At 42.3% G+C, this 10,132-nt stretch overlaps 1 protein-coding gene across 1 annotated transcript; it reads right to left on the bottom strand.

Annotated features, from left to right (window-relative positions):
* Window positions 1-1,389: 1,389 nt before the first annotated feature.
* LOC135700118 (keratin, type II cytoskeletal 2 epidermal-like) lies at window positions 1,390-7,690 on the bottom strand. The gene is made up of 3 exons (XM_065220514.1): window positions 7,534-7,690; window positions 7,369-7,500; window positions 1,390-2,113 (listed from the first exon to the last, which is right to left on the bottom strand). Exons 1-3 carry the CDS (start codon window positions 7,655-7,657, stop codon window positions 1,464-1,466), a joined length of 906 nt encoding a protein of 301 aa, XP_065076586.1. The 5' UTR covers window positions 7,658-7,690; the 3' UTR covers window positions 1,390-1,463.
* Between the last annotated feature and the right edge of the window lie 2,442 nt (window positions 7,691-10,132).

The following is a 10,132-nucleotide window of genomic DNA, read 5'->3' as shown; positions in this document are numbered from 1 at the left end:
ACAATTAACTATCGGCTCCGTAAAGCTAACGCGATTGAGCCTTAAAAATAAACGAACTAGATAAAAAAAAACATTATGAGTAAAGGTAAAACCATTTCTATCGTAAACAAATCAATCATTCAATCTAATATGATATACCATTAACAGCAGAAGTGTTCCTCACCTAATATACGCAGAAATCAAACTAAAACCCAATTTTTAACAATTTTCTTTAAATGGTTGTTGCTGATTTCAACCTTCCATCTTATACTTTTTTGTAATGAGTTAGAGACAGACAAAGTTAAGCCTATGTGGCGATTACTGTTCGCTTATTCACTTCTAGTATAAAAACTATTGAACCTATAGTTTATTTTTTTATGCAAAGCATCGTTTATTTATCGCTTAATTGGAAATGATTAAGTTTTAATGTATGCGTGCATAATATTATTTTTGAGTGCAGATGAAACGCGCCCATAGACATCAGCAAATTCCATCTTGCCGGGCCGATTTTTCATGTTCAATTAGATTCTACGATGTCGTAATCAAATTGTCGAGCCAGATCGAGCCGAGTTCTATCGACTGGGAATATTTTATACAGGTGAGATAGCTTGTGTGGATGGCTATCGGTCACAGACGGCAAGACGTGTGAAACTCGATTCTAATACCTATGTTACGGTAGATTTTTTTTTGTTGATTTCAAGACCCTATTGGTTGCTGCGATTGTCAGCAGCATTACTATTTCCTTCTGAATTGAAAACAGAAAAAATCATCCCGATTCATACCTCGAACGATGTCAATCCAAACTACAACCCCGCCAACCGCAAAGCATCCAGTTTTCATCCACACCACATCAGAGCTGCGTTTAATCCCAGGCTGCATTTTTTTGGTCTTTCCTCCCGAGGCAACCAGCAACCGCAACGACGACGTAACAGCACGCAAACAACAAAAAAAAAAGTAAAAGTTCACTTTTATTCACCTGTCTTAAGCACCGGCTGCATAATCCCAATCAGCGGTTCATTTACGTCATCATTCGCCTTGGGGTCACGCACGACAGGAAAACAAAGATTGGCTGATTTTTTTTTCTAAAAATTTGTCACCGTTTTAATTTGCATATCTTTTCTAAGAAAAACATTAAACAAGATTACAATTAATAATAATAAGTTGTAAAAATAATTCCTACGTCCTAAGAAAATTTGCTTTCTTCGCTTTGTGAAGTAGAAATCCTATGTACAACAGAGGCTTCGGCGTTCCGGTTTGCGGCTCCCGGCGCGCGCTCTCTCCAGTAAGCGACCGCGGGAATCGAGCGCCAAATCGGAACCTCCTCGGCAGAAAGTCAACAAATAACAAGGTGATTGTATGTGTTTGTGTTTGTATGTGTGCTTTTGTGGGTTGTGTCAACTACCACTTGGATGCGTTTGATTTGTTTTGTTTTCGACTAGCTACGTGGTCCGGAATCCGTTCAATGGTCAGAATGTTCCGTTCGATTAGTATGGGCCGGACTTGCCGGGTGGTCCGTACTGGGCAGCCGGGGCCGTGCCTCCGTGTCCTCCGCTGATGTCATCTCCGTGTCCAGCGCCACCATCATGACCACCAACAGAGCCACTGATGTCGGAACCGAAGCTGGCGCCAACATTTCCGGAGTATCCTCCTTGGCCGCCTTCCTTCTGGGTCTTGTACTTGATGAAGTAGACTTCCGGTTTGCTGGGCTGAGTTGGGGCTGGCGTTGGGATGATGATGTCCTGCTGATCGTCGGGCTTCTTAACCAACACGTAGACCAGGGTCTTCTCTTCGTTCTGGGGCTGCAGTGGGATCTGTGGTGCCTGGTAGGCCGGAGCCGATGGGGCCTTGATGAAGATGATCTTGTAGTGCTTCTGGGCCGGGGCTAGCTGCAGTGGTCGCTGGACGCGGACCTCCTCTGGCTCTGGTGGCGGAACGTGCACGTAGATGTGCTTCTGGATGATGGCCTGTTGCGATCCACCGGAGAAGCCGCCGCCGCCGCCTCCGAAGCTACTCACACCGCCTCCTCCGAAGCCGCCGCCGCCGCCGCCTCCGAAGCTGCTGACACCACCTCCGAAGCCGCCGCCGCCGCCGCCTCCGAAGCTGCTAGAACCGCCGGAGCTGAACGAGGATGAACCTGGAGCAAGAATACGTGGGGACGTGAGTTACTGGCATGGTGGTTGTCATAATGTAATGTGGGGAACTGTGGCTTGATATCAGTTGGAAATGCTAATCACGTTGGCACGGGGGCACGTAGTAATCAATTCGCGACGGCTCCTATGATGTGTAGGCAATCATCAAAATAATAACGAGATTTGCGAATTGACTGTGGCATGAAGTGCGCAGAAGGGAGCGGGGAGGTTAGTTTGTTGTTCTGTTGGTAAGGCAAAATGCAGCGTGGCATAGATTGTGGAAACATTGTATGAGAAAATTTTGCATTAGTGTGCTGTAATTAGATTGAAAATCGAACGGCAAGTACAGTAACATGGGTGGTTCATTAATGCGAAAACTTTTGACAGGATCGAATTGGGTAGTTGATGGGAGAATTGAATTTGTTGAATTCCAAAGGTCATTACTCTAGATTGTTTTTGATGAAATTGAGCTCGAAACTGGCGGTCAGTTTCTATTGCAGCTAATTCTAGATGAACATTTCAAAAGGTCCTATCTGCATTCATTGTTTCTCTTCATGGAGTTTTCCTTTTGATAACCGCGGCTATGCAAATAGATTTCGAGCTATTTTCGCCACATAGTTTGATAAAGAAGGTTGATATCCGCCGTCGTCAAATATGACCAGGTTTATTTTTGCGGCTGAGTTATTAACGTAAGAGAAAGTCGGAACATCTAGAATTATACTTGTTTTGCATGGCTGTTTCACCTCGGGCACCCTAAAAACACTACCCAACGAACAATTTGAGCTGAGTAATGGCTGGATAACGGCTGAATAAGTATTTTTTTTGTTGAAGAAGCGTACACCAACCGGGAAATGTAAGATTCTATTACAGATTTGCATGAAAAGTAAGCAGAATTTGCCATTTTTTGACATGAACAGAATCTGTAATATGTTCATCAGGAGGGTTTTTGAATAATTTTCTAATTTTTAGGTTAGCTCCATTTTCGGACAAAGTTTGTTTCCCCAAATGATTCACGTGTAGAAAATCATCACGTGAAGGTTTTAAATTAAAATCTGCATTCTGGAAGAGATTGCTTGTACGCTCAAGTCCATGGCAAGAACTGACATTACATTGGATGTAAGAGAAATTTGTTTTGCGTGTATTTTTTTGCCTGAATAAGCTTTTATTCTACATGCAATATTTGTTGGGTAGACTTCTTCACAGTGATTGGTGGCACAATTACTTAAAGAGTTACTCCACATATCAGGTTAGGCAGCTCCACAGCCTTTAAAGGCCGTCTCCACTGGAATTTAGAGTTCCAAGAACTCATGGATTTCTGCTACACGTATGAGAGAAGCTGCTTTAAGCATTCAAGGCATACCAGGTTGCACCACAGAAGTTGTGGGTCATGACAACCTTTGGGATGTTGATCCCCATGACTTGTTCTAAAGGGGTTACTAAAAACTTTCGGCAAGTAATCAGTCTTTTAGGAATTATCCAAGTTGCCAACGAGTTCAAGAATTTCCGTTTTGGACAAATCCCAGGTAACCATTTTGGTTTTATGAAGGTTCTGCAGACCATTATTTAGACTTGTAGCATTCTTTTAAACCACCATAAAACTTGAAATGTTACTAGCCTAATATTGCAAAAACAAATCAAATAATGGAGTTGTTGTTAGTTACTTGGGTAGTCCACAGGATTCCAAGCGTTAATACACTCCACCTTCAAGGAACTCCAGTAGGTCCATAGTCGGGAGCAACGCTACAGACTAATTCGATGCGATTCAACGGGTACGAAATTACAATTGAAGTTCTAGAAGTTCCTCCACTGACCTCAAGGACTCTTGAACACAATACTTAGCTCAGAACAAGCAGTTCTCCTGCTAAAGTTGCTAGTTGAGATGTCTGAAGACCTTAAAAGAGTTGTGTTCCGATGAGAGTTCATTTCAAACTAAATTCTTTGATTCTTTTAGAGGTTCAGGACTTGAGAGCTGATTAATACTACTTTTCAGTACTTCAAATATCTTCAATTTTTGCTGCAGAACTGCTTGTACAGGCAAAAATTGGCCTGTTCTGGCAGCTCAACAATTTTGATTTTATGAGGGTTCTATAGACCACCATGCTGGAGGTGGCTTCCCTAGGCACAGAGTATGATTTTACTTGACAACCAAGTACAGGCATCGAAAGCTCTCAATTAATAACTATGGCAGTGTATCTAGAACACTAAATTAAGAGCACACAATAAGCTAAGAAAAAAAAAGAGGTCAATCAGAGAAGAGACCTCACTGCTATCAGACCTAGGTGGTAGACCATTAGCATCATCACATTTGCACAACATCCCATCATAAATAGAATGATTCGAGGAGAACGAGGGAGGCAACTCTTACAAAGACGCAAGATTTTTGTTTACTTTACTGTTGTGAGATGCGCGTATGCTTGGTAGATAGAAAGAAGATTGATGAAGATTTTATAGATTTCCTGCAAAAGATGGAGAGCGATGCGAGTTAAATCCATCTACAGCAAGAGATGAACAAAGATTTTTCGAAGATTGATTTGCTAGTGAAAGAGATTTTTCAAACATCCAAAATTAGATTTAGATGTGTCGCACCCCTCGAATGTCCGCAAAGTTTAAGGGGTAGCTGACAGCGTACAAAATCTGACACGTTTTGATTTTTCTAAAAATATTGGAAAAAGATATCGATCATCCAATAAAATCAGCTCTTTCTTTTGATTCCAGAAAAAATACCTGAACAAATATGTTTACTATCTCACCATGAAACAATTTTGGGCTTTAAACTAAATTGAATGGTCAATGCTTGAGTCCAAATTTGTGCCATGATGCCATAAAAAAACAATTTTGGGCATAAATTTTCATTAGAAAAATAAAAACAAAAAATAATTTTCTTTTAGAGTTATGATCTCTTGACCCAATATTTTTAGAAAAATCTACAAGTCTAAGTCACGGTCTACCAATCCCTCGCAAAACCCGCAAAACCAGAATTGTTACTTGGACTGTACAAGTTTTGGCTATTGCAGTCTGGCGAGCTCAAACGATAGGTTTTTAACTGTGCAACGTTTTGGCAGTTTTTGGCCTGAAGAAGGCTGCCAAAAACAGCCGAAACGTTGGGCAGCTTGAACCCTATTGTTTGTATTCGTCAGATTGCATTGGTGCAAAATATCACGCTTGATATTGATTTTACAAGCTCCTTTGATAATGCGAGACTATTCACAACGTGCAAAGTTGAAGCTGAGAGTTGAATCGACGCAAAACTCATTCCATTGAGCATCGTTTTCTTAAAAAGAGAAGGTATAATAATGCTACCTCTTTCTTGTCCTCACCGATGGTAGACACGAAGCTGCTGCTGCCAGCCGTAATGGAAGTTTCGGTTGCGTTCGGGTGGAAAGCAAAAATCATGAAACTCAATCTCACCACACTTTGGTGAGATTTGCAGCTGGTGAGTTGTGTTAGCTGGATATTCTGAACTGTGATTTCACAGCTGGCAAAATCAACCGCAGTTGTTTGCATGTTGATTTTTGCCTGCGAAAATCAAGCGTGATGTTTTGATATTTTTCCAACACTGGTCACATATTTCATGTCACACTCTAAGAGAAGAGGAGGAGTGTTAGATTTTCTGACAAGCATTACAAGAGGTATTGGAAAAACGTGACAAAACAGAGGAGGGTGACATAATTTACGCATGGCTCCTAACAATTGAAGATAATAATAGTAATTTTTCTGCAAGGGCTTGATATTCTTTTCCACACCAACTATGACGATTCTCCACAGTTTTTCATCAGAAATTTGAGGTTCTCAAGAGGTTACTCCAAGTTGATGGAATTCACAGATAGCTGCAATTTTACTGATGATGAGCTTCAACAAAAACTTGAAGCTGAATAGCAGATTATTCAGCCTAAAATTGGTTTATTCAGCTAACAAGAAGGTAACTCAGCTTTTAATCAGCTTCAATTTCTGTTGAGCATGTATTTATGCACTAGCTACTGTGGAAAACCACGATTTAGACGAGAACAGGGGCTTCCCTTAGCTCAGTCGGAAAAGGCGTAGCTACAAAGCAAGACCATGCTGGAGGTGGCTGGGTTAGATTCCCGGTCTGGTCTAGGATTTTTTTGGGATGGAAAATTTCTCGACTTTCCTGGGTATAAAGTACAATCACACTAATGCAATAATGGTACAGGTATCGAAAGCTCTCAATTAATATCTGTGGAAGTGCATCTAGAACACTAAGCTGAGAGCACACAATAAGCTAATATGCGATAAGCAATTCGCTTTAAAAGCTAAGAAGAAGAAGAAGAAGACCAGAACAGAGCTTTAAAACCATGATAAAACATGAAAAGTAGTTTGGCTTGGATTCAGAGATATACCGCCTTTAGGTATGTTTTCTTGTCCACCAATTTCTGAAAAGTAGCCCCTTTACGGTGAGTGTTGATAAAATCCACAAATGGCTACTGATTTGATTTTTTGCCTTGCCACTTTGAATTTTTGATGGCACAAATCTCAGAAACTATAAAGATTTCATGCAGGAAATAGCAATCACATGTATGCGGCAGTTCAGCAAAAGAACGATTACAGTTTCGAACACGAAATCCTTAAAGTTTCTGAGATTCGTGCCATCACAAAATCGAACCAAAATAGCGGCCATTTGTGTCGCATCTGTCACTTTTGAAACGATAAAGGGAAACCAGATTTTTCAAAGGTATCATTGAAATACAGTTAATTCGCCCAAACTCCATGGTGAAGGAACAAGCCACCCTAGAAGATCGAGTTGTTTAGAGCTCCCAACTAACAATTGTAGCAGCAAATTAGCTCATACAGTCATCAGCTAAAATTGTTTGTTGAATTGACAGTACCATTAGGATAAATTGACTTCAGATCAACTAAAACTGCTTCAACAGTCAGTTCTACTTCACAATGCTGTTGATCTGTTGGAAACCAATCTTCAACGTGAACCCATTTCACCTTCCTCATTAAATTTTGAACTCAGTTTCTGCTCGACCGGTCAAAACGTCACTTTTCGATTTACATTAGCTTCAAACACTCAAAGACCTTCAATTGAAATTTGAAAATTAGAACACCCAAAATCACTACGAGTCATTTCACTGCGCCCACACAGCACAATTGCTTCCAAAGTCACAGATTAACAGTCTGTCCCAATAGTCCTGTTCCACAAATTCCATTCACTGATTCTAACAAGCCACTCAACGTTTCACCAACGAGTGTGTCCTCGCTCACTCTCAGTCCGTAAAACGATTTTCACTTAACACACCTCCGAATCCGCTGCCGCCGAAGGACGAGAATCCACTGCCGCCACCGGAGCTGAACGATGCTCCACCGTGGCCGCCACCACCGCCGCCGCCACCGCCTCCGTGGCCACCGGACGAGTAGCCACCACCGCCGCCTCCACCTCCGTGGCCACCGGACGAGTAGCCACCGCCGCCGCCGCCACCGCCTCCGTGAGAGCCTCCGCCTGTCGACGGACGGTTATATGAGTATCCTGCTTCCGGCCGAGCGGAAGTCAGAGCCAAACAACAGCTCAACAGTACAAAGGCCCTCATCCTTGTTCTGCGTGTGTTCCTTATTTTCGGTGCACACACACACTCACTCACTCACTTCGAAAAGATCACAACAATCAAAACAAATCAAGGATCTTCGAATTCGTTCGTTCGGTTTGCGGATTTGGTTGGGACTCGCTACCTAGCGGTCCGATGATGTTGGTCCGTGAAATGCAAACAGATGACTGATGCTGGACCGATCCGGCGTAATCGCATTTATACCCTTAACTTACCCTTAATGGAGCGCGGAATGAAGAAGTTCCAATCCGAGTTTGGGACTCCCGAAAGTGGCTGGCTCCGGCGAGCGGAGAGCGAGGAAGCAACCCCCCCAGAAACGTGCACGCGCGCGCGCGCCCGCGATCTTCTCCGGGGTTCATCTGGCTCAGCTCGAGCTCTTCGAGGGGGGATGCGGTCGATCAAACAGAAACAGACACCCAAAACAACAACACCAACAAAATAAAACAGAACTCTTACCGCTGTTGTGCGGATTTTGCCGGTAGGTTTACCATCACTCTCACTACTGGCTGCCACCGATGCTGCTGAAGAGAGCGAGCGAACGAACGACGGCACACGCGACCGCGATCCCAACCACCTCCGAAGAGCCGCCCGTTGGACGAGGAGTGTAAACATTTGCGTTCACTTTATCTCCCCTGCTGCTGCTCCAAGGCTTTGGCTCGAGACATGCAGCAGAAGAGAGGAACCGTCCTCGTCGTCGTCGTCGCCACCGAAGAGAAGAAAGGTGTTTCCCCTTTCTTCGTCGACCGGCCTGGCGATGGTCGCTTGGCAGGGGCATGGTCTGGTGCGGGTGTAGTTGGTATCTGAGATCTGCTGTGAGTTGAGATCGTCTTTCTGCTTGGCCCAGCTGTGAGTAGATCAGTGGGTTGATTGTTGTGTGTGCGGTGGGTGGACCGCGTGGATCAGTTGGGTGGTTGGAACGCGCACGTGGTGACGGTGCGCATTTTTTTTCCCTAGGCGATGGGGCAGTGGAGGGATGAGATGTTTTAAGAATATCCGTTCAGGAACGTTTCAAGAGACATATGTGAAAAGGGCAAGTTTTTTGTAAACAAACCTTTGTAGGCCCTTTTCTCGTCAATCGAGGGTCGCTCACGCAAATCAACAACATAATCGGGAAGGGGAAAGTTTCCCGGTGATGTGTTTGGTTTATGTTGGTGTCATATGGGTGGTGAGAAAACGGCATAAGATGGTTTGTTTAAAAAAGCTTGCATGCCCTTTTCACATGTTGTTCTTGAATTTGAACTTTTTAAAGGATGTTGTTACACCAATGCATTCATAGAATACTACGACCTTGCTTTTCTTTATACATATGACCAACTCTTCCGCACTCGATACCTCTTTTACTCGATGTGTTTTGATTGATTTTTCCATGGTTGACCGGACATTAGCCATACGGATGTTTGTCATACGTACGATTGCTATAATAGACGATAGCCATGAAGCGGTGCATTTAGCAACGTGAAGAGCTGCAGTGTAGAAATAACACCGACAAACCGACATGGAGCTCTTGATCGAGGATCCATAACAGCCGATTCAAATGTACAGCGATCTCATCTGTCAAAACCATAGAAATGTTTTGTCTAGATAAAAATAATTCGTCCGAAATAGGTTAAACACGAACCAACTCATAAATGTTGTACGCATGTTCGTGGCTAGGATAAATATTTTCCGCGAACACGGCGGCAGATGTCAGTTTTGCGCTTTGATCAGAAATTTCTCTGTAATTTGTATGATCATTCATGTCGGTTTGTCGGTGGAAATAATATAGGTCTAAGTTAGCCATGACTTATTTGAATAAAATTCGTTCTACTTTTGTCGTCGATCTAACGGACTAAACGCTATTTTACTTTACTCAATTCCTCCCAAGAAGCCAGACAAATCCGTGAATTTCGATGACAAATCGGTAAAAATATACAGCGTCCTTTCAAAAAGAAAAAAAAAATATTTTCGACAATGGAATAAGCTCAAGATTCTTGGACTTGGACTTGGATTTAAGAATGAATTCTAGGGATAACAGCAAGCTATGTCAGAGAAAATTTTCAATGGAGTTTGGGAAAAAACTAAACGAGAAATTTGATTAGATCTTCAAGTCAATTCAATTCAAAGTCAAGCCAAAAGTGAGAGATCAAAGTAAATGTTTAATTAGCTCTGTGGGAAATTCCATGACAAATGTGAAAAGCATTACAGGATCCTTGAAAATTTTCAATGAAATCGATTTCTGAGGGTATAATTCCAAAGGAAGTATGCAAAGAGTTTTAAGTAAATTCCGAGAATATTTCCAAAGGTATCTAGAAAATAATTTGTAGAGAGTTTAAGGAAAATTCCAAGTGAATTTTCTGAAATATTTAAATTCCAAAACAAAGCTTTAATGGATAAATTTTTCATTAGTAACCAATAATATCCATTTGTATTTTCCAGATGCAAAAATTTAGAGCCATTTTACATGTACATTAGACTGATGCA

Source organism: Ochlerotatus camptorhynchus, unplaced genomic scaffold (genome assembly GCF_037179485.1).
Source record: "Ochlerotatus camptorhynchus isolate MF236.1 unplaced genomic scaffold, CSIRO-AGI_Acam_v1.1 ptg000129l, whole genome shotgun sequence".
Lineage (NCBI taxonomy): Eukaryota > Metazoa > Arthropoda > Insecta > Diptera > Culicidae > Ochlerotatus > Ochlerotatus camptorhynchus.
Note: the sequence above shows the minus strand (reverse complement) of the source record. Positions and strands in the feature narration are given on the sequence as shown.